The 24,076-nt window shown below is 32.8% G+C and overlaps 2 protein-coding genes across 6 annotated transcripts in view; one reads left to right on the top strand and one right to left on the bottom strand.

Moving 5' to 3' along the window:
• Positions 1–9,009, bottom strand: part of LOC115881774 (casein kinase I-like) — a 46,512-nt gene extending 37,503 nt beyond the window's left edge. For all 3 annotated transcript variants that reach the window (XM_030899414.1, XM_030899413.1, XM_030899415.1), the window contains exons 1-2: positions 8,616–9,009; positions 8,406–8,516 (exon numbers count right to left, since the gene is read on the bottom strand). In XM_030899414.1, coding sequence (XP_030755274.1) covers positions 8,406–8,516; positions 8,616–8,691 — 187 coding nt within the window. In that variant the 5' untranslated portion in view covers positions 8,692–9,009. The remainder of the gene's footprint in view (positions 1–8,405; positions 8,517–8,615) is intronic.
• Positions 9,010–9,719: 710 nt separating this feature from the next.
• The window catches only part of LOC115881769 (lethal(2) giant larvae protein), a 91,185-nt gene continuing 76,828 nt past the window's right edge, over positions 9,720–24,076 (top strand). For 2 of the 3 annotated variants that reach the window (XM_030899405.1, XM_030899406.1), the window contains exons 1-2: positions 9,721–9,892; positions 10,110–10,212. In XM_030899405.1, the coding sequence (XP_030755265.1) occupies positions 10,132–10,212 (81 nt within the window). In that variant the 5' untranslated portion in view covers positions 9,721–9,892; positions 10,110–10,131. Of the gene's footprint in view, positions 9,893–10,109; positions 10,213–24,076 lie in introns of all 3 variants that reach the window. The other variant, XM_030899404.1, reaches the window with a different exon arrangement.

Raw genomic sequence — 24,076 nt, forward strand, 5'->3', positions numbered from 1 at the left:
AATAATTTTACATATTATAAAATGACAGCGATCATTATTTCGTAGCCTTTTTCCTATGATATTGTATTATTTGCAAATATAATTTTTTGAACATTAATACTTGCAAAATATACATATAAATTTTGTGAATGCAAATAATAATACATCACTATTAGTAGATATTGAATGTTTTTTGTTAAATTAGATCGATTTTCAAACCCCAAAATTTAAAATATATTTTACATTTTACCCATTATCCTATGTACCTATTCATTATTTGTATATTGTAAAACATTTGCTGCATTTGTATGGTTCATAGTTTATTTGCCAAAGTATTTATTACTATAAATAGGTGTATACATTGTATTTATTAACTGTATATTATGTATATTTCATGTAAACTATATCATTTTTAAAATACAAACCAAAAATACGAGGGAGAATTATGTTTTCAATGTATTCTAGAACATATTTTTTAATCCGTAGTATCTAACTAGTGTGACGTCATAAATCTCACTCCGAGGCTGTTCTATTAGAGACGGCATTGGTCTGATATTTATAAATGTCAAAAGCTGATGACATTTTACTTTTGACAATTATGACATTTCGTGTTGATTTTTGTAAGAAGAGGAAAAACTGTCACTTGTTTTATTATTTTCATTTTCTATTCCACGAAAGTAAAAAGAGTTACCTATCTGATCCGTGTAGGCACTCAATTTAAAGAATTTCAGTAACTTTTTTGACAGAGGGATTTTATATTTGCCATGTTGGTAAAAAATAACGGTCAAAATTCAAAGTTATTCATTTTATAGACTATAGTTATTAAAATTGTTATAAAAATATATAATTCTAATAAAAATAGATAAGTTATAATAAGTATTTATTAACACAAACATCCGATACGCTACTGAAGCAGGTAAGTCAAATTAACGTATCTAAATTCTTTGACGTCTAATCTTTGACAAGTAATAAATAAAAGCTAAAATGCAAGAAAAATATATAATTTAGTTAATTTAAGTGAATTTCATAAATGATCGGTTTACTACACGTATGTATATTATATAGTCACTTACTAGCGAAAAGTTGTTCCATTATTTCACTCAATTTTTGCCGAGATCTACCACACGCTACAAAATCAACTATTTTAGAGTCTTTTTCGATAAATCGCGATAGTGTCACTGTTAATTTAAGTTCTGCCACAATTTCCATCTAGATTTACTACCTTTATACAACTGTCAGTAGTAGAATAAATAATAAATAACATAAAATAGGCTCCGTAAAGACTGACAAATCCACAAAATTTCAAATCAAATTCAAATGTGTCAAATGAATCGTCAAACAGAACTGTCAAGGATCCCCACCCTAGAGAGCTTTTATGGTGCCTTTTCCGCCCACCATGCATGAATACATGGATAGCATTATGCTCCTTCCTTAATCTTCTTATTCAAAGACTTTAACTTTTAAAGAAACAACTGTGCTGTGGTCAAATTGAATTTTGAAAGCCACATACAAATTGACGTAAATGATTTTTAAATGTGAGTAATATGTCATTATGAATCATTGATACATAGCAAATAAATATTATGTATTGATAGATAAAATCTATAAATTTTATAACACACTTTTAGGTCTGGTTTGTATATCTTGGATACCTTCGTTTTGTTCGGTAAAGTTTGTATCTATTTATATTGTTTGTCCTAGGTATCAGTAGATCTTGATAAAAACCAAGATAACTTGGTATGCCTGACATGTATTCAACACAAATATTGCTTCAATTGCTTCTTTTCAAATAATAATAATAAACCAAAAATATATTTTTTAATGACATATTACTGTCACTGTCATGAATCCTATTTTTGTCACAATATTCTTTTAAAGAAATACCCTTTTACATAAACAACTAGCAGACCAGTCAATGATGAGCAAGTACCCGGTATATTGAAATTTGGGTAAATACCCCAGTTTTTGCAGCCGCTGTATACCCAAAGGCTTAATAAATGGTATATTGAATTTGGGTAAATACCATTATACCCAACCCAGTATACACCCAATCATACTAACGTTTTTAATTTAAGATATTTTAACAATAATTTTTAAAAACAATTTGTTGTTAAATTAAAATTACTGAATTACTAATATCGCTATTAAAAAATAGGGGATGATGGTAGAAGGGTGAAAATATAGGGTTGTATGTATTTTCTAATGCCACATCATAAAAACTTAAAAAAAAATTTCCAAAAAATAAAATAAATTAGGGTGGACCACCCTTATCACTTAGGGGTATAAAAAATAGATAACAACCTATTCTGAGACCTAGCCGTTTCAGAGAAGTATGGTAACAAAAATAAAACTATTGAAAAATAGGGGTTGATGGTAAAAAGGTGAAAATTTAGGGTTGTATGTATTTTGTAATGCCAAATCATAAAAAAATAAAAATAAAAAATTTTGTCCAAAAAAAATTGGAGTGGGCCATCCATATCACTTAGTGGTACAACAAATAAATAACAACCTATTATCAGACCTACTGAATATACCTACATGTAAAATTTCATCAAAATCGATCAAGCCATTTCGGAGGAGTACGGTAAAAAATTAAAAAAAAACACCCCCTATTAAAAATAGGGGTTGATGGTAAAAGGGTGAAGGATTTAGAGCTGTATGTATGTAGAGTATGTTGTATGAGTACGGTAACTAAAACCGTGACACGAGAATTTTATACCGGGTGCGTCTCAAAAGTGGCTCACCCCTATAACTTTTTTATTTTTTCAGATAAAACGAGATTTGGTAGGTTAGTATATGACATAAATTAGGATTGATTGACATATTCAATTGTTTTCAGTCACTTCCGGTTTCACCGGAAATTTCGCACCCTCGGTTTTTTTACTTTATTCCATAGAAAATGACACTGTCAATAAAATGACATATCATATGTCAACTTTTGGCATTTTCTCATATGGTTTATTTGAAATTGTAACATGCGGTTCATAACAACAATTTGACTCGAAATACCAAGTGTGTAGTATCAAATTATTCGTAAAAAAATGCTTTTTCCAAATATGCCAATAAGCCACCCTTGTTCCAATTGAAAAAATTGAGATATAGTTAATTAAAAATACGATTTGGGCATTTTATAACCGGTCAGGACAAGACACTAAAAATATTAGACGGTAAAATCGATTTTTCCAAGGCTCCTTGATTAATAATTAGTGTTTTTAACACAGCCATATGCAATTTGTTTTTGACCGAATATGTCAAAAGTTGACATATGATGTGTCATTCGATTCAGAGTTTCATTTTCTATCTAATAAAGTAAAAAAATACCGAGGGTGCCATTTAAAAATCAAAAGTTGTAGTCATATCTGGTGAAACAGGAAGTGACAGAAAACAACTGAATACGTCAATCAATCCTAATTTATGTCATATACTAACATACCAAATCTCGTTTTTTTATCTGAAAAACTAAAAAAAGTTATAGTGGTGAGCCACTTTTGAGACGCACCCGGTATATTAGATATCAGAGTTCTTCAAACATATTTCAACAGACTATTACGTTTTTAATTACCTCATCATAACAATATTTTCCTAATATAATTTTTCTTATCTATTTTGACCAACAACTGTACGTAATAACAACATAACATTACTTAACCCATTGTAAGTCACACAAAAAAATAATATACTTATTAAATTCATTGTATATTGATAAAAATATGTGGCAGATATGCAAACATAAAGAACAACCATTAATTTTCAAACAACTGCACAATGCATGTGGCCTATCCTAGGTCATTGCAAACAATTCTGTGAAATTAACACAATAATGTTATTAAATTTTAAAATGCAAAGACGTACATTACTTATCTCCTACTTATCAGCATTGTTTAAGCTTGTAAATACGTAGATATGTATACAAGAATATGAAACTTTATGTATTTATACTTATTATTAAATTAATTTTTATCCTAAATTAATCTGCTATTTATTTACTAGAGAGTTCTTGTCACATAACTTTTCGTTGAGACAGAGAAGATTTCGACAGATATCTGAATAAAATAAACATTAATTTTCTCATTGAAAGCCAAAAACCGATTAATATACAGGGCATCACGTTCAAAAAACAACTTAAATGTATTATAACTTTTCTGCGACACCCGGTAGAGGTCCTAATAATTTTAAAATAGCGAATCCATATCGCGTATGAGAGACGCCAACCTGTATACTAATAATTACTAATCAAGTGCTAAATAAGAATACCTACTATACGATAAAAAAACGGTGTAAGAGATGGCTTGGAAATAAACCTTGCCGTCATTTTGTATGTAAAATTAAGGGAAATGGCATTGATCTTCATTTCCACGCTAATTGGACGCCATTTTTTTTTCGATGATACGTTGTATGTTTGTAGAAATATTTTCTTTTAATCATCAAATTCGATAAAGCTTACTGCAAACCACCTGCATGAATAAATTGTTGAAAAAAAAAACAAATATGGGAGATATTACCCCTATACAAATATGCAAATTATGGTAATTTTCGTATTTGAACCGATCGATTTTCGTGAATTTTATAAATGAGAGTTCAATTTAAAAAATATAAAGTGAATATACCATTCTGGGCAATTCATCTGCGTGGTCTGTATTTTAATGCATGCGACAGAGATAAATACATATAAATGTATACAGTGTTGCCGGTTTTTACGTGTGTAGGAAAATGTGGTAGAAAAAATAAACTATTTTAAGAACTTTCATGTATATTACTGAAATCAAGATAATATATCTAAGCTAAATATAATCTATTACAGTTGTAGTAAAATAAGCAGGTATACTCTGTTTTTTTTCTGAGGTAAGATTTCGACAGACGATGACAGAAGAAAAGCAAATGACGTCCCATACCAATCTATTTATTTTACTAAAAAAAAAGTTTCTAATATTTTTTAAGTTAACTATGGATGGGATTAAATATAAATCCGTCATGCGTCGTCTCTTGTTGTTTTTAACAAGTTTTATTGGTTTATTTCAAAAATGACAGATCATATTTCAATTTTATTGGTTTGACGGAACGCTGAACGAAAAACGAACGCAGATGCGTATGAACTCGCCTTTAGATTTTTGAGACTTGTCAAAGTCTTGCCAAATTATAGGTTATAATTTTGTGTCAACTTATGTCAAATATCTGCGTTTTGGAAGATCGCATTTTGATTCGTGTTATTACGTGTGTTTTGTGTCTTTTGAAGTGGAGGAAAAATTGAGGGAAAATTAACTGTAGACCTAGAAGCACAGTTTATAGTTAATACTCGCTGCCCAAGCAGAAAGTCTTATACACCAATAAAGTTACCATCAATAAAGTTTGTATACCATCGCGTCGTAGATAAGTGCATCTCGTATATACTACTGGAGTAGCTGTAAAATATCGACATCACACGACAGGTAAATAATGGATTATAGTACTGCAGAAAAATAATGTCAAAAGGTACTGGTTTAAAAAAATTAAGATTAAAGTTAATTAATCATCCTTTAAGGTATAAAATTTTTTTGGGCAACGGCCCAGCTACGTCGGAACACCGGTTCTCATTAGAACACCGAAGTTAAGCGACGGAAGGCGATGCTAGTGGATGGACGGGTGACCGGTTCGAAACTTTGCATCGTGCTGTTGCCCAAGGGAAAAGTGTAAAATCTATTGATACACACTGCTCATTCACGCCGGTTCAAGGCCGGATGAGATCGGATATCTCGTGAGTAAGAGTTAATTTAGACACTTCCTAAGTCGGTAGGCCATTGACCATGATATGGCCGAGGACCGCGGTTCGGATTCCGCGTAAACAAAGTAGGTCCCGTCCAGTTTAGCCATTGCAGCAGAAAGGAGACGTTAACTTGAACCTCACATAAATTTTTTTAAGTGTTATTATTAATAAAATAGTTTGTTTTATTTATGTTGTTTTATTTGTTCCTGTGAAATATTACAAATTTGTATTTGTACATAAATTATATTAATAAATATAATAATAAATGCGGGAAGTTTCTTGAAGCTTGAAAGTAAGAAATAGTTCTTTTTTATATTTTTTGGTATGTGGTGTTTTGTTCTTGTTTTGTATTAACACATACCGTTTTTTTTAAATAAAATAAAATTTAAAATTAAAACGAGAGACACATCTATCTCTGTCAAGGATCTTTTCGTTGGACAGACTATAACCTAATTGTGAAAAATAAAGTTCCAACCCTAGGTGCAATATTTTTCGTAAAAGCCTACTTGTGCGGTTTGAAATTTTGATGCAAAACCCGACAATACCGCTTAGAAGAAATGTATGAATCCCACTTTTATCTCTTATTAATACATTTGATTTACCATTAAGCTGTCTACATCACTGTCTTTCACATTAAAATCCAGACCACACAGCTTCAATGGCCAGATTGGTATAATAAAATTGAAAGAATTAATAAAAGACGTAAAAAAACAACAACAGAGTAAGGAAATCCTCAACCACAGTTACTAATGGAACGTTAGACTGTATTTTCCATTTGATATAACAAATACATTCTCTAGTAATATTAATTTTTATATAATATATGACAAAGAATTTACAAAATTCTCCTAGAATTATAAAAATTTCTCAATTTCTCTGAGACTTTTTGCTTCATGTATTTAGCAAGAAACATCAGAAATATTAAAAAATAGTTCCAGAACAGTAAAATAGAATAATTAAAAAAATAATAATGATTGCTAATAATGACAATGACAGTTGTTATCTGTCACTTTAATACCAGTATAAATTGTTTATCTGTCAATATTTGTATGTCTTCTTAAAGCCTATTACAGAACAAACACATTAAATTAATAAAAAAATAAAAAGTGTAATTTGTAATTTGTCTCTTATCCTAAAATATTTTTAAGTATTCTTAAGGTATACCAAAAAACTAAATAATTTTCAAGCAAATACGTATGTTATTTTTAGTAAATCAACAAGCACAAAATAAATTATTCAAATATTTGCTAATGTTACATGCAGCTGCTTAAAATGTAGAAAATATGACAAGAATAAACATCTCTGAACAAATGGAATATTCTTAGTGTCCCTTTTCATACATAAAAACAAAGTATTTAAATAAATAATATACAGGGTGTCCCAATATTCCGTGGACATACAACTACTATGTATTTTTGGAGTGAAAATAAGTTCACAAATAAAGTTAGATCATATAAGTTCACAAAAACTATGCGATGTAGCGTTTTTTTACAATAAACAAAAAATATAGTAAATACTAGAGGTACCATTTACCATTTTATGAACAGAAAATCTGTCGTCAGTTGAGTTGGAAAATATTTATACTAAAATTTATGTAGAGGTGGAAGTAGTTTTCAACCTTCCCATACCTTTTCTTCATTTTTGTGAAAGCCAAATGTTAAAGCACTTGCCAAAATATAGACACCAAAAATCTCATTCAAATCGGAATAACGGTTCTTAAAATATCTGAAAAATTGTGTTAATTTTTTTAAAATTTGATGTCCTCTAGCGGACAAACAAAGCACTTTTATATAGAGATAAATTGTGTCCAATTGTGTATTTTGATTCCAAAAATACAAGTAGTTCTATGTCTACGGAATATTGGGACACCCTGTATATTGCAACCTGTATCTTCTAGCATTCTTATTCAAAAACTTTTTGCTAAAAACCTTAAAAAATAAAAAAAAAACATAAAACTAAAAGGTCATTGGGTGAACCAAAATAACTTGATAAACATCAAACTGAAAAAATAAAGAACGCAAAAGCATATTTTTTACTCATTAAGAACATAAATAACTAAAAAATCTTGTACATTAATTTTAAACATAAGGTGAAAATATTTCAATCGCACAATGTTTTTTAAGTCTTTAAGCACCGTTAACTGTTTAAAAAAGCCAGACTGTTCAATATTTTCAAACAAATACATGATTAAAATTCACATCACGCTGAACTGCTTAATGCAACACGGATCTGAGCATGAAAAATTTCATTTACCAAGTAGGTATCAAAATATTTATAAAAAAATAAGACGTAAGAAAGAACTGATTTCATTCATAATGATGCTAAATGTTCAAACCATTCTACAACATTAGAAATATTATAATTCTTTTTTTTGAAATGCCATATCCTTTTATGCATCACCAATAAAATAAATATTTTTATATAGATAAAGGTTAATAACATTGGTAAGTTTACTAAATAATACTAAATTATATGATAGATAGAATACATAGATTACTAAAATTTATAACTATTGTACTCAAACCTGTAAAAAATTTTGGTTTCATAGTATGTGTACAAAAACAGGATTCTTCAAGATCATTGTTATATTCTTCTTTATAATAAGCATTATGACGAAGTCTTTCTTTGATATCGATAAGCTATGTGCAAACAAACTGAGTTTAATAATTTATAATAAATGTCTTACCTCCACCCTGCATCATCCTGTAAAATTTTGATTCTATGTGTAGTTGAGGATGTTTGGTTTTTATACATTCTAGTTTAATAGCTACCTCTTCTCCGGTGGAAATATTTGTGCCTGAAACGAAAAACAGCCGTTCAACGTGAGGCTCAGCAGGTCCTTTTTTAGGCAGGTCTTTGTTTACAAATTAAAATGTGCTCCTACGTCGAATCTTACCGAGGTAAATGTCTCCGAATGAACCGGATCCTATTTTGCGTCCGAGCCTATACTTATTTCCCACTCGCAACTCCATCCTTTTAAGAAAATCGAAAACTTTAGTCAACAAAAAACATGAATAAAGTCGTTTCTTCAGGCGGCCATATTACATTAGCCAACTATCATAGAAATTTGACGTAACCTAGCGGATCTTCTGAGACTGTTTCACGTTCACTATAAAATTGAGGTGCGGTCTGAACGTTGCGACGGGTTACAACTTGAATATCACAGGAAAATCACTATATGAAAACCACTACGTCGAGACCATTATCTTTCGATTTTTCCATAAAACTTAACAACACGAACAACTGAGAATTGAATCCATAGATAACTTGAATTGTATCTAGTTTTTGGTTTGACACTTCGCACCAAGCTCGAACATACGACCTGTCGCCGTCTCTCTAGATTGTAAGGGAATTCAGGTGTATCAGCTGATAAACGTCAGTCTGAACTAGGTTCATATCCAATCAGTCAGGTAAAAATGTAAAGAACAGCCAATTAGCTTTGTGGACATCTGTCATCTGTCATTTCTACCATACCCCATTTACCGGCAACCTTCAAATCGTTTCAAAATGCAAATTTATTTCAGGTTTTACTTATTATACAATTAATTAGCTTTTTAATCATACTTTTATACATACACGTTATTTTGCAATATATGGAACAAACCAGGTAATAAGTTTATCAAAGAAAAGTTAAAATAAATAAGAATAAGGATTATTTTTTTATGTTTTTACAACAATAATTATTTGTAAAGGCAATAACACGCTGGTATTCTAATAATTATTAAACTACAATTTTACCATTTTATACTCAAGCATTCAGACAATACCCAAAATCTTATTAGCCTTGGAAAAATCTCTGGAAAAAACCAAGAAAATTTTTCAAAAAGAATGAACTTTAGATTTATAATTAGTTGCTCTATTACTAGATGGCGACACAATACCAAAATTCTAAGAAAATTTGATATCTGATGAAAAATATATAGAAAATTAGCGTCAACAGCCATCTAGTGGCGGTATAGCTATCCAAAAGATTATGTCGTTTCTCGATCGGTAATCATAACGTTCATTCCATTTCGCAACCGCCTACTTTTCAATTCTGCCGGTCAGTGACCAAACTACGTGTATTCCGAAGGTTTAGGCACGCTGTGGATTAAATACGTGCATTAGAATTATTTTGTGTTCATATGAAGTTAAAAAGTGTGTAGTTTATTGTTTTTAATTGTGTTTTACAAGGTAAATATTCTGGGAATTGTTATTTTGGAGTTTTGTGTCCAGCAGGCGTTGCCTTAAAAATAAAAACAAGTGGGGTTTGACAGTAGAAGAGTCGTTTGTTTTGATTAGAATTTTAGTAAATATTTTTGTTTAATGCAGTTATTTTGTATTTGTGCATATAATTTATTATAAGCTATATTGTGAAACATTGTTCTTTACTTATTTTCGGGTGTTTCAGATAGGAAAAGGAACCGGTGAAAATGTTTAAATTTATTAAGGGAAAGCCTCACCAAACAGCAGAAAGGCACAAGCTACAAAAGGAGCTATTTTCGTATCGCAGGGTAAGTGAATTACTTTTTCAAATAGTTTTAAGGTGACACATTTCGTGTAAATGCTAGGTAATCTTTCGGGATAAAGTTTACAAGATCATAAATAAGCTTCTTATCTGCTGCTCAATATCTTATCAAAATAAACATTACAAATGTTGATATAACAGGTGTTTAGTAATTTTGGTAATATTAATATAGGACAAAGAAAGTGTTTGCATCAGTTATATTTTTGGTCATAATGAAAATAAAGTTTATTTTGTTTTTTTAATATCTAAAGTTGTATTTATTAATAATAATGTATGGGAACTGAAAGGTGTAATTTTAAAGTAATTGTCTTTTACATATTATACATTTTAATGAAAACATAACATGAATTTTGGTATGTTTTTATGTAGATTTGAACAGGTATACTAAATTTATCATTTCACTGGGAAAAAATAATTAATTCTAAAGTAGCTACCTAATAGTAAGTTTATTGTGTTCATGAAAAAGTTTTTTCAATTATTAAAGAAATTTACACATAATAATGTATTTTTAATAGTTGTGAATTATTTACTTGATGGTAGGGTAATTATAGAAATAGTATCACACTAGTTTGTTATTACAGAGCATGTTTAATTTTAACTTGCCACATTCCAATAATAAAAGAGCATTTTTTTGTATGTACCTACATTATGTATGTATGTATTAATGTATGTTTTTAGGTGCACAAATGTAATTAATCTCAACAATTAGAATATTTTTAAGTCATTTTTTACTTCATGCCTCAATGTAATAATAATTCTGAAACAAAGTGCCTGTATTATTTGTGGCAACTCCCCGATAGGTGTGGTGTTATATAATATATATTTCTACACAAATAGAGCACATTTGTACAGATAAAAAGCATGGTTTAAGAACTTTATTGTTTTAATGTGTTGAATATGTTATTACTTCTAAATTATAGTTGTCTATCTGATTTACAGTACCTGATGATAGGTAGGTAGATATAATCAATGATTAATTACCATTATTAGTTGTAATCTTAAGCGGGATTTACACTGTATCATTTTTGATGTACCTACACTACATTCAAAGTGAATCACTCGAGAGTGAAATCACATAATGTAATCATATATCATCCTAGTTTACATATTTTCATCCAGTTATGTTTCACTGGTTTCCCATGAATTACAACTGTTTCCTATTTTATGTCTGTGAAATGGTATTGTATTAGTATTTACTAAGAGTGGATCCCAAGTGGAACCCTCCACTGTGGCCGTGAGGGCCTATGCCTATTGTGACTCAGTTCTCACCATAACCCATTTATTTAGGTACCATAAGGTGTAGCTTTTTAAGACGAATAATATGCATCAAAATCAAATTAGCAAAAAATGGAATTTTGTCAACACATGCCTAGGTTAATTTTAATAACCTAACTTAACCGAGCCACAAACATTTTGCAATTTTTTTCAATTATCGTTATTTTTTTATGTTATTTTACATAATGACAAGGTAGCTTTGGCGATTATTGCTGTGTACGATTGAATATGATTCTTAGTGTTGGAGATTGTGCAAAAGTCATTAATTTTGTTGAAGATGGCTGAAATTATGAATATTTGCTTTTTTTTTCCACGATAAGGGGCCGTCCTCTGCCGGAAACACTGCGACCTATGAGGTCTATTGTGTTTGTCCCCTTTCTATATCTGCACCCATTCTCCTATCCCTGTGCCCTGCACTAACTTATGCAGGTCCTTGATAAGATGGGAGTGTAGTTCCTCCGGTTCTAGCCTAGCTTTCCCAAATAAAAAGTGTCGCTTGCGATCCAGAGCCTCGCAGTGACATATTATGTGCTCCGCTGTTTCAGGATCTTTATCGCAGAGTCTGCAGCAAAGACTTCCTTGATACAGATTGAGCTTGTTCAGGTAACACTTGACAGCCATATGTCCTGTCAAGAGGCCTGTTGTAATCCGCAATTTATTCCTGCTAAGCATTAGCAGTTCTTTTGCGGTTTTGGAGCTAGGTCCTTGGATAAAAGCCTTGCTGTGCCTGTGCCCCTGTCTGTTTCTCCAGTGGACATTCTGCTTGTCCCTGATCCAGAGTTTTAATGCACTACGGGCCATACATTTGGGTATTCCCAGTACTGGCTCTGGACCAAGATAAGATGCCGATGATCCTTGCCTAGCTAGCTCATCGGCTTTTTCGTTGCCTTGGATGCCGCTGTGGCCCGGCACCCAGAATAATTTAATTCTGTTCCGTCGAGCCAGAGCTTCCAGTTCACCTAGGCATTCCCAGACGAGTCTCGACGATACCTTTGGGCTCATAAGCGCCCCAAGTGCCGCCTGACTGTCTGAGCATATATTGATGAGCTTATCTGAATAAGCTCTTCTATTGTTTTCTCTCGCACATTGTAGAATGGCGAAGATTTCTGCCTGGAATACGGTTGAGTGTTTACCCAAGGAAAAGGATAGACTTACCCTTGGTCTTTCCCCCAAATACTCCAGCTCCTGTTCCTTCAGCGGTCTTTGACCCGTCTGTATACCAGGTTAGTCCATCCTGAAGGAATGTTATATCTGTCCACATTCCTCGATCCATTTTGTTCACCTCGAATGGTTTGTGGTAGTGATAAAGAGGGGTCATCTGGTCCGATCTCATTTGGAGTAGAGGTCCCCGATAGGATTTCCATCTTTGTGTGTCCTGTTTCTGTCCTATTTCCCAGAGACAAGACACTTTGTTGTCGATAGAGTCCCATTCTTGCCTCCGCCTGGATCACTATGTGAAGAGGCGGAAGGTCCAGAAGCGCCTCCATTGATGCAGTGGGCGTTGATTTCATCGCCCCTGTTATGCTCAGACAAGCAAGTCTTTGCACCTTGCTGAGGCTGAGCATTGTTGTTTGTTTCATTACCTTAGGCCACCATACCAAGGATGCATATGTTACTGAAGGCCTCACCAGTGTACAGCCAGTGCACCATCTGTGGTCTAAGGCCCCAGATTTTTCCATGAAGGCGTCTGACTACCGCTTTTTGCCCCTACTCAACCCGTATTTGCCAATCGAATTTCTCATCAGTCGCTTCCGGAGTCCTGTCTGCGGTGATAAGCGTGTTTTTTGATATTTCTCGACAATAAATGACAACGAACAAGAAATAATTATGAGCTCCTTGCTAATAAGAAGAAGAAGAAATCTCGAGAAAGAATCGAAAGTTATAGCAAAGTTATAGGTTCACAATATTGGCAAAAATCCACATTCTTTCCATATTTAATTGAGGATGAATTAAAAATTTGTCAATATTTCATTATGAGCCTTGAAAATTTTGTAAACTTTCTTAACATATTGAATTTCTAATCTCCTCTTCGACTACCTACGCTACGTAGAGTGGAAGGAATTGCCTGTGACCTCAGCAGCACTAGCCGCATTTACCGAAAATCATTCTGGCCCAAAAATGCTGACCGCATTTTTGTCGATGCGATTCGTGCGGCTCTGGCTAGTGTGCGCGCCTTCATTGAAAGTAACGCAAACAATATTTTTCTTCGGTCGATGCGGCGCGTGCGGGTCTGGTCAGTGTGCGCGTACCTTAAAGGTAACTTAACATAAATGAAGGTGCGCACACTAGCCAGAGCCGCACGAACCGCATCGACGAAAGTGCAGCCAGCATTCTTGGGCCAGAATGATTTTCGTAAATGCGGCTAGTGCTGCTGACGTCACACGCAATTCCTTCCACTCTACGTAGGTAGCCAAAGAGAATTCAATATGCTAAGAAAGTTCGCAAATTTTTCATGGCTTATATTGAAATATTGAAAAAAATTTAGTTCATCCTCAATTAAATATGTAAATAATGTAGATTTTTGCAAATATTGTGAACCTATAACTTTCGATTCTTTCTCGTAATTTCTTCTTCTTCTATAAGCAAGGAGCTCATATTATTTCTTATTCGTTGTCATTTTTTATCGAGAAATATTTGAAAAAATACGCTTATCACCGCAGACAGGACTGCGGAAGCGACTGATGAGAAATTCGGTTGGCAAATACGGGTGTAGTAGGGGCAAAAAGAAACAAAATAGCGAATAATGCGGTGCGTGCGGCGCGTTCGGTACGGCTCAATGTGCGCGACAAGAAAAAAAGTGCGATTCGTGCGGCGAGTGCGGCTCTGGTCAGTGTGCGCGTACCTTTAGACCATTTTTTACTCTAATACTAAGTTTTTTGTTTGTTTGTACGCTTCGTTATTACAGTTATTTTTTTTAATGTCCTTAGTTTTGTTAGTGTTTTCGTAGCTGGTAACGTAGTACATATTCAATTTTTTTCTGTCACTTCCTGTTTCGCCGGAAATGACTACAACTTTTGATTTTTAAATGTTACCCTCGGTATTTTTTTACTTTATTCGATAGAAAATGACATTCTGAATAGAATGACATATCATATGTCAACTTTTGACATTTTTGCTTAAAATAAAATTGAATTTTAAATTTCAATTTAGAGTGCCATGGCTGTGTTAAAAACACTAATTTTTAATCGAGGAGCCTTGGAAAAATAGATTCGATCGTCTAATGTTATTTGTATCTTGTCCTGGCTGGTTAAAAGATGCCCAAATCGTATTTTTAATCATATCTCAATTTTTTCAAGTGGAACGAGGGTGGCTCATTAGCATATTTGGAAAAAACATTTTTTTAAGAATAATTTGGTACAACACACTTGGTATTTGTCGTCGAGTCAAATTGTCGTTATGAATCTCATGTTGCAATTTCAACTAAACCATATTCGAAAATGTCAAAGTTGACATAATATGATATGCCATTCTATTCAGAGTATCATTTTCTATCGAATAAAGCAACAAAAAACCGAGGGTACCATTTAAAAATCAAAAGTTGTAGTCATTTCCGGCGAAACAGGACGTGACAGAAAACAATTGAATACGAATTTATGTCATATATTAATATTACAGTTGAGGGTTGGAACCTTTGGTGTTACACAGCAAAATAAAAACACTAAATCACCACAATACACCAAAACACTTTTACTTTTACACTGGACGCGCGTTTCGCTAACCATGTTAGCATCATCAGCAGATGATTATAAACCCTCGAAAAACTTTTGAGTTTATAATCATCTGCTGATAATGCTAACATGGTTAGCGAAACGCGCGTCCAGTGTAAAAGTAAAAGTGTTTTGGCGTATTGTGGTGATTTAGTGTTTTTATTTTGTCATATATTAACATACCAAATCTCAATTTTTTATCTGAAAAAATAAAAAAGTTATAGGGGGTGAACCACTTTTGAGACGCACCCGGTATATTATTTTTGTAACTTCAGAATTAAAGACTCCTCTGTGAATGGCCTATTGCATAGAAAAGAATCGCTCTTTTACCAGACTGTCGCACCGACATAAACTGTGATGTGTCGTTTCTTCTTCAGATCCGCCATTCAGTGGGGTAACTTGACAACTGGGGACCTCGGTGCAAGATATTTTTTGGAACCCGTGAATAAAGAACAAAACCAAAATAATGTATATTTTTTATTAAATATTTTTTTGAAGGGCTCTGCGGGGCCCCAAGTTCCCGTGGGTCACCGGTGCTGTCCTATAATAACTACGCCACTGCCGTCAACGCTTCAAGCTTACAATGCCCAGTTAGTAGACCCACTACCGCTTTGACTGTCTTATGTCTTTGCTTATCAGGTCTGCCGTGAATTTTGGCGAATATCTTACCAGAGTACTTGAACCGACGAGTAGCGACAGTTCGGTTTTCAATTTTCATTGCGGCTGCGCGAAATAGATAGTCCATCTGTCATATGAAGAAGCGAATTTGCCACTGTTGCCATTTATCAAGTATCTCTATAGTCTATAGGTATAACCTATTTCATGTACCTACGCCTCAGGCAAAGAATTTTCCTAAATCATTTTTTTAATTATTTATTAGCTGTAACATATTTTATGAGATTCTGATTAATTATATCATTATGTTCCAAAAAATATCATCAATACTTAATTCCACTTCAAATTATGAGCAGTGTATACCATGTTTATAGGACCACTTCATAAGTTGACCAGTTATATGTATAGGTAGTCTATCTGTCAAACACGTCAAAAGAGAGAGAAAGAAAATTTGGTCCCACCACATCAAAAGAGCCGACGGTTTCTGTCGCTACTCGTCGATCCACTTACTCTGATCTTACTATGAACTTTTCTGTCTCTCTCTCTGTCCTGGTAGATTTCTCCGCCGTTCTAGAGATTTGTGGTCATTCTTTTGACTACTTTTGTGGTTCTGCGGCAATTCAGAATGACATCGATGAACCTTAGTTGACCATTTCATCTGCATTTTCGTTGTCCATCTGTCCCTAGTGTCCTGGTACCCAGACTAACGTAACATTGCTATGGTCGTCTAGTGTATTTAGAGCACACACACAATCCCACTCCATGATTCCTAATCGGTGTCTATAAAATCACTGCATAAAGTAAGTGAAGCAGTTTGCACTGGTTTATAAGATTTATACATGGTATCAATCTAATTACAATTACTATTTATAGTACGTAAATACGATTTTAGATAGACAGTCAAATATGGAAAATGCGTATGTGCAGGAAACGCTGCGAAATTAAATGTCACAATTAAATATTGCAAAAGACCTGTATTCAGGGTTTCAATAAATTAAGTCATATGATTAACACGTCGATTTTAATCAGTATTACTGGATTTTTATCAAATATTATGAATACCTGTAGAACAGGAAACTACTTACTATTTTTTTTTGTTTAATATTTACATATTGTTTATTTTTTTTTATAAGGCCAATATACTACATATTGACAGTAGCGTAGAAGCGTTTAAGAAAAAAAAACTTTTTGAGCATTATTGATATTGACATTTATGGACGCTTTATTCTTTAATTTGCACATGTATTAGGAAAGGTTGAATGTTAAGCAAAGTGAAATTTACCACTTTTTTAAATTCATGATTAAAATCACTCTTCTAATAATCTGATTTGGTTGTAAATTTCATAAAAATCTACTGACACTAAATCAAAAATATGATTGATGAAATATTTTGGAACATCTTTGTTTGAGGGGTAGTACATTAATAGTATTTTAAAGAGACATAGATTCTCCATTGAATATCGGTATGAAATACTGGGCGTTCCATTTGAAATTTAGAATAAAATAGTAGCTTTTAAAAGTTACCAATGTTCAATATTAATTTTGTGTCACCCTGTATAACTTTGCGAGTCAAGTTTAAATTTTCGATTTTAAGTACAATGGTTATGGTTAGTTTAACTACATATTCGGCTATACCAGGTACATGCCAGTTTAGGTAGCTTCTCGGGTAGCTTTTATTGAAATTTAATATATGTTCTTTATTTTCAGAAAATATTAAATTTGTCAAAAACCTTACATTTCAGTCATATGCTTCTCTAATGGGACTCGCCTTTACTTTTTTCTAGAATCCAAAAATCAATTAATATAAAAACAATCATTCAAATCATTAGAAAAATCAAATTTTTTTTTGTGAAACTTTTTTGGGGACATCCTGTAGAACTCTATATTTTTAAAAATGCTCTAAATTAACCTAGATTGTACAGGGTGGGTCAAATTCGACGCTTTTAAATGGAAACACCCTTTTCTATAGGAGATAGACAAAAACTAATATCGGTGTCTGGAGTTCAATTTTTGTCAAAAACATGATGGTGAAAACCGCATATCGATATCGGTTACCGTTTCGGAGTTACGGGGTGTTTTTCAAAAATATGCATTTTTAACAAATCGCTGTAACTTTTTTGCTATGGAAAATTTTCTATTTTTATGAAAATATTTCTAAAGCACCTTTTTACGTAGAATTTAATGGTTTAAGTATAATTTTTTTAAAATTAATAATTTAAGAATTATCGACAGAAAATTTGATTTTTTATATGGGACACCCTGTATATTTTTAATTTATTGAAAAGAATTTAAAATTACCTTTCCAAAAATATAACACACTTGATATTTTGCTCGATTCGTATTCGAGATATAGAGTATATATAAAAATTCGCCCGCTTTCAATAAGTAGGCTTTGAACGGCACCGGCTATAATGCAAAAAAATTCTAGCCGTGAGCATCAATTAAAACGAAAATAATATTGCGAGATGCAGAATTTTATAACAATTTAAAATATATTTAACCAACATCAACACATTTAAACTATATCTAATAACAATAAAAATAAATAGACGAATTTTTGCTACAGGGGTTCAACATATCGACCGTCTTCTGTTATGGACAGACAGGGCAGTTTTGAACATTTCTCATGAATTCATTAACTCAGTGGGGGTGAAAGATACCCTCATAACTGCTAAGTATTTCTAATTCTTGTCTCGTTAGCAAACCAAGACATGAGATTTTGCTACAGGGGTTCGACATATCGACCGTCTTCTGTTATGGACAGACGGGGCAGTTTTTGAACATTTCTCGCCGAATTCATTAACTCAATGGGGGTGAAAGATACCCTCTTATAACTGCAAAAGTATTTCTAATTCTTGTCTAGATTATACGGAAGAATAAGGAACATTTATTCTTCCGAAAATATATCCATAGGATTAGATCCGTGGGCACTAAGTCAGGCGGCCTCGACGGCCAACGGCTGGGATCTTGGTTAGCTATTCAATTATTCTTGAAATTGGTTGCAAAAATTTGCTGATAACTTCAGCGTTCAGAGGTGGTGCGTCGTCTTGCTGGAAAAATATGTTTTCCAGTTCCATTAAGGGCATATCATCAGTAAGGGGTCCAAAGCCTACTAGTTAAAAGTGGCAAATTTTTAAAAATTCTGTATTTCGAAGGGGATTATAACAAAATATCAAGTATGCTATATTTTTGGAAAGTTAATTTTAAATTCTTTTCAGTTAATTAAAAATATACAGTGTGTCCCATATAAAAAATCAATTTTTCTGTTTCTCTCTTAAATTATTAATTTTAAAATAATACTCAAACCATTAAATTCTACGTAAAACTACTGGAAGGTTTTTCATAGAAATACAAAATTTTCCATAGCAAAAAAGTTACAGCGATTTGTTAAAATGCATTTTTAAAAACTGCCGTAACTCCGAAACGGTGGCTTTAGATATTGATGTGCGGTTTTCACCATCATGTTTTTGATGAAAAATTGAGCTCAGGCACCGATATTAGTTTTCGTCTCCTATAGAAAAAGATTTCCATTTAAAAGCATTGAATTGACCCACCCTGTACAAAGCTTTTTATACCATTTAGCACAATGATATGACTAAAATGTATATTTTTTTTTGAAAAATATATTTTCATTAAAACAAAAAAAAATTAAAAACCGATCAATTGTTTTTTGTAATTTCAATACAAATTAGTCGGTAAAAAATTTCGATTTTTAAAAATTATAAAATTGCAGTAGATTCAAATTTTCACACTCTTATAGAACACCCTGTATACGAAATTCACTAAATATATTTTGAAAACCATAGCATCTTTCCCAATCACAATAGTGCATCAAACCTGGTCAAACACATCCCAAAATATTTTATAGTTCAAGAGATATTCAACTTTAAATTTATCCTAAAATTTGCTTGTCCCATTAATTATGTCAAACAGTTTATTTGTGAAATTGTCCACAAGTACTAATTCTTGCTTTTCTTCACTTACGCGCGCCAGAAGAAAGAAATCTAACAACTAACCTGTTTGTTTCACTTGCATCCCCCGGATTCCGAGCGTCGATGCATCGGCGGAAAGGAAGCAGTTTGATCTTGAGACTGATTCAGAGTTGCCAGTAGTAATGTGTCGATCCGCAGATCCCACACGGTAAATCCCGCAACAGATCCAATTAGATTTCGGATCCTGCATTTGCGAACTTACAATCCATTCATGGCTTGCTTGCATCCAGGTAGGAAGACTTTATTTATACAATTTATGACTGGTTAACCTACATCCTACATACGCTTTCAAATTTAATTTTAATACAAGCTCGTCTATCTATAGAAAAGGGTGTTTCCATTTAAAAGCGTCGAATTTGACCCACCCTGTACAAAGCTTTTTGTACCATTTAGCACAATACGTATGACTAAAAATGCATATTTTTCGAAAAAATATATTTTCATTAAAACAAAAAAAAATTAAAAACCGATCAAATTGTTTTTTTGTAATTTCAATACAAATTAGTCGGTAAAAATTTCGATTTTTTAAAAATTGTAAATTTGCGGTAAAAAAGATTCTTGACCAAATTTTCACACTCTTATAGAACACCCTGTATACGAGAATTCACTAAATATATTTTTGAAAACCACATAGCATCTTAATCACAATAGATGCATCTAAAACCTGGTCCAAACACATCCCAAAATATTTTATAGTTCAAGAGATATTCAACTTTAAATTTATCCTAAAATTTTGCTTGTCCCATTAATTATGTCCGACAGTTTATTTGACGAAATTGTCCACAAGTACTAGTTAACCGCTTTTCTTCACTTACGCACATACGCCAGAAAGAGAAAGAAATCTAACAACTAACCTGTTTGTTTCACTTGCATCCCCCGGATTCCGAGCGTCGATGCATCGGCCCGGAAGGAAGCGGTTTGATCTTGAGATCGATTCGGTTACCCAGTAGTAATGTGTCGATCCCGCAGATCCCGCACGGTAAATCCCGCAACAGATCCAGTGGAATTTCAGAGGGATCCTGCATTTGCGGGCTTGCAATCCCTATTCCATGGCTTGCATCCAGAGTAGGAAGACTTTATTTACTTTCCTAATTTATGACTAGGTTAACCTACATCCTACATACGCTTTCAAAATTTAATTTTAATACAAGCTGTCGTTCTTTTAGGAGCGACCACTTCGTATGAGAGGCAGGGTGGTGCCTCTCACTTATACATATTTGTGTTACAAGCAGGGGCGGATCGTGAATTTGTGGGGCCCTGGGCTGAAACTATTTAGGGGCCTACATAAGTACTCAACTAATAGCCATATCAAAAAACTGTTTCTATAATGATATATTATTATTCTTCTTCTTTACGTGCCGTCTCTTTCGTGGAGGTTGGCGATCACATTGGCAATCTTCACGATTCTCGGCTTTCCTTATAGTTCTTCAAAAGTTAGGTGGTCCAGTTTCTGATGTTTCTCAACCAAGATAGTTTCTTCCTACCGAGACCTCTCTTTCCTTCAATCTTACCCTTAACTATCAATTATAAGACGTGGAATGCAATTCTCAAAATATGCCCTAAGTAGATGTTTTTCTTATTTTTATTATATTGAGCATTCTTTCTCTGCCTATTCTGCTGTAGACTTCAGTATTTGTGATATGTGGATTTAAAGTAACATAAATGTTACTTAAATCTACTGAAATATTATAGTTGTACAAAAGGCGACCTTATTGCTGTGGTAACTTTGGGTGAGAGAGAAACCGAAATAGTGATATTTTATAAGAATATAAAAACAATAAAACAATTTTATTTATTTACTTATTATGAATTAGTAAAAGAAATTGATAGAGTTGTAGATGCAGAAATTGACAGTTATTTGATCACATTCACATTGATATTTTGTTCAGATCACAATTTATGGAAGAAATGATAAATTATTTAGTCGATGGTTCGACATTGTTGTCCCTATATTTGGCCTACATAGGACATCTTGGAGAAAGACGTTCTGCTTCACAACTAGTAGCAATGTTAAAATCTTTAAAAATAATTTATAGCAGTTGAGAGACACGTTAATCAAGTTTATTTTCGCCATGAGCATAAAAATGTCACTGTAAGAGGTTGTCAAGAACTACAAGACATAGATTGGAGTAAGTTACAGCGATTTGTAATTGATTGCACTCATTCACTAAATGTGGTCTACGTCATCGGGATAGTAATCAGATAATATGACGTGCAATTTCCAAATCTATGTTTTCGATCATTTTGTCTTGCAAATCCATTAAAAATGTGAATTTTTTTGCTGTCTCATAGACTTGTCTCTTTTATTTAAATCCATAATCAACATCAACGCACCCTGTTTAACGCTGTACTCTTTAGCACAATACGTATGACTGCATCGCATATTTACTCGAAGAATATCATATTGTATTACTTATCTGAAAATTTTGGAATTTTGCGATCAAATTGTTTTTATGTAATTGTAGTACAAATTATTACACTAGTACTTCGATTTTTTAGCTTTTCGTCATTCCTGTAACATTTGATCTGATTGATGTCAATATGTTGCTCACAAAGTCTTTTAAAGAACAATATATTTAGTCGATGGTTCGACATTGTTGTCTATATTTATTTTCTACATAGGACATCTTGGAGAAGGAAGCGTTCTGCTACAGCTAGTGATTGGCAATGTTAAAAAATCTTTAAAATGGTATAGCAGTTGCAAGGGAACACGTTAATAAGTTTATTTTTATACATGACATAAAAATGTCACTGCAAAGGGTGTAAGACTCAGACTTGTTAAGGTAAATTACGATTTTTAATTGATTGCACTCATTCACTAAATGCTGATCTACGTCATCGGGATAGTAATCAATGAATTACAATTTCCAAATCTATGTTTTCGATATTTTTGTCTTGCAAATCCATTAAAAATTTGAATTTTTTGCTATATATCTCTGGACTTGTCTCCTTTTATTTAAATCCATAATCGAAACATCCAGCGCAACTTTTAACGTGTCTCTTTAAATCTTTCTGCGCCGTATACTGAAATTCACCTGTAGACTTACCTGAAAATTAAAAGATTTTGCGTCTCTTGTTTATGTAATTGTAGTCTATTATTACACTAGTGCTTAATTTTTTTGGCTTTTTCGTCATTCCTGTAACATTTGATCTGATTGATGTGTTATGTTTGCTCACAAAGTCTTTTCCCAAAGAACAAATTTTTTTTCTTCTTTTTTGAAACAATTAACTTGTTGAAAGCTAAAATGTCTAAACCAGAATGCATTGTTTTATTAACTTCGTGGAAATCTCTCCAAAACTACTTCCCAAAAGATAATCAAAATTGCAGTCTCTCGAGTTTCGCCATTTTATTGAATAAATTTCATGCCTCTTTCCGGAAATCAACTTTCTCAACCTCTTTTCGCTGAAACTTTTGAAAATATTCATGAAATGTCATCATAATTATTTTTAAGGCTTTGACAGCATCATAGTGGCAAGGCCATCTTGTCTGGCTTAAACTTTTAACCTGAATTTTAATTTTATTTCACGATTCAACAGTTCCCACCTATGGGTCTATTGTTTTTCGCGGGGCCTGGGGGCCCCTTGTAACCTCGGGGCCCTGGGCTGCAGCCCAAACAGCCCGTAGGTAGATCCGGCCCTGGTTACAAGAGGGTATTCTCACTTGTACATATTTGTGTTACAAAAAAAATTAAACATAAATTGTTATACTATAAACCTAATAACAGTGATCGTAGTTGTTAAAAATTAACCTAATTTATAGCGAAATATCAATAAAACTAGAAATCAATCGAAAAATAAAAAATCTAATGATGATTTTTGATGTTTGTCAAAAAAAGATCTAGATATAATAATAATAATACACAAAAATAAAACGTTCACGAATGTATAAAATTTCCATCTCTGCAAAGAAAAAACGTACAAGATTTAACAAAGCACCTAGTTCTCTTTAAAAATCAAATCAAGTCCATTTAAATAATAAGGTATGGGTACTGTTGTTCTTTCACAATACCCGTAGTAAATAACATAAACCCAAACTCTCTCTCTTTCGCTGTATGTCCGCCAATAAGCCCAACGAATCGTGAATCAGGTTCAACTCGAAAAACTGTCAGTTTACCGTTAAGAGGTTAGTCATCCTACGTCTATGAGAACGCAGTACCTTAACATTCTATTCCACTCTCGGGCTATAACCGATGTCGGTTGGCGATGGAATCTTCCTTACCATAGAACACTATAATAAATTACACTGGGCAACAAACTTTAC

The sequence above is a fragment of the Sitophilus oryzae genome, unplaced genomic scaffold (assembly GCF_002938485.1).
Source record: "Sitophilus oryzae breed Bouriz unplaced genomic scaffold, Soryzae_2.0 scaffold_173_pilon_pilon, whole genome shotgun sequence".
NCBI lineage: Eukaryota > Metazoa > Arthropoda > Insecta > Coleoptera > Curculionidae > Sitophilus > Sitophilus oryzae.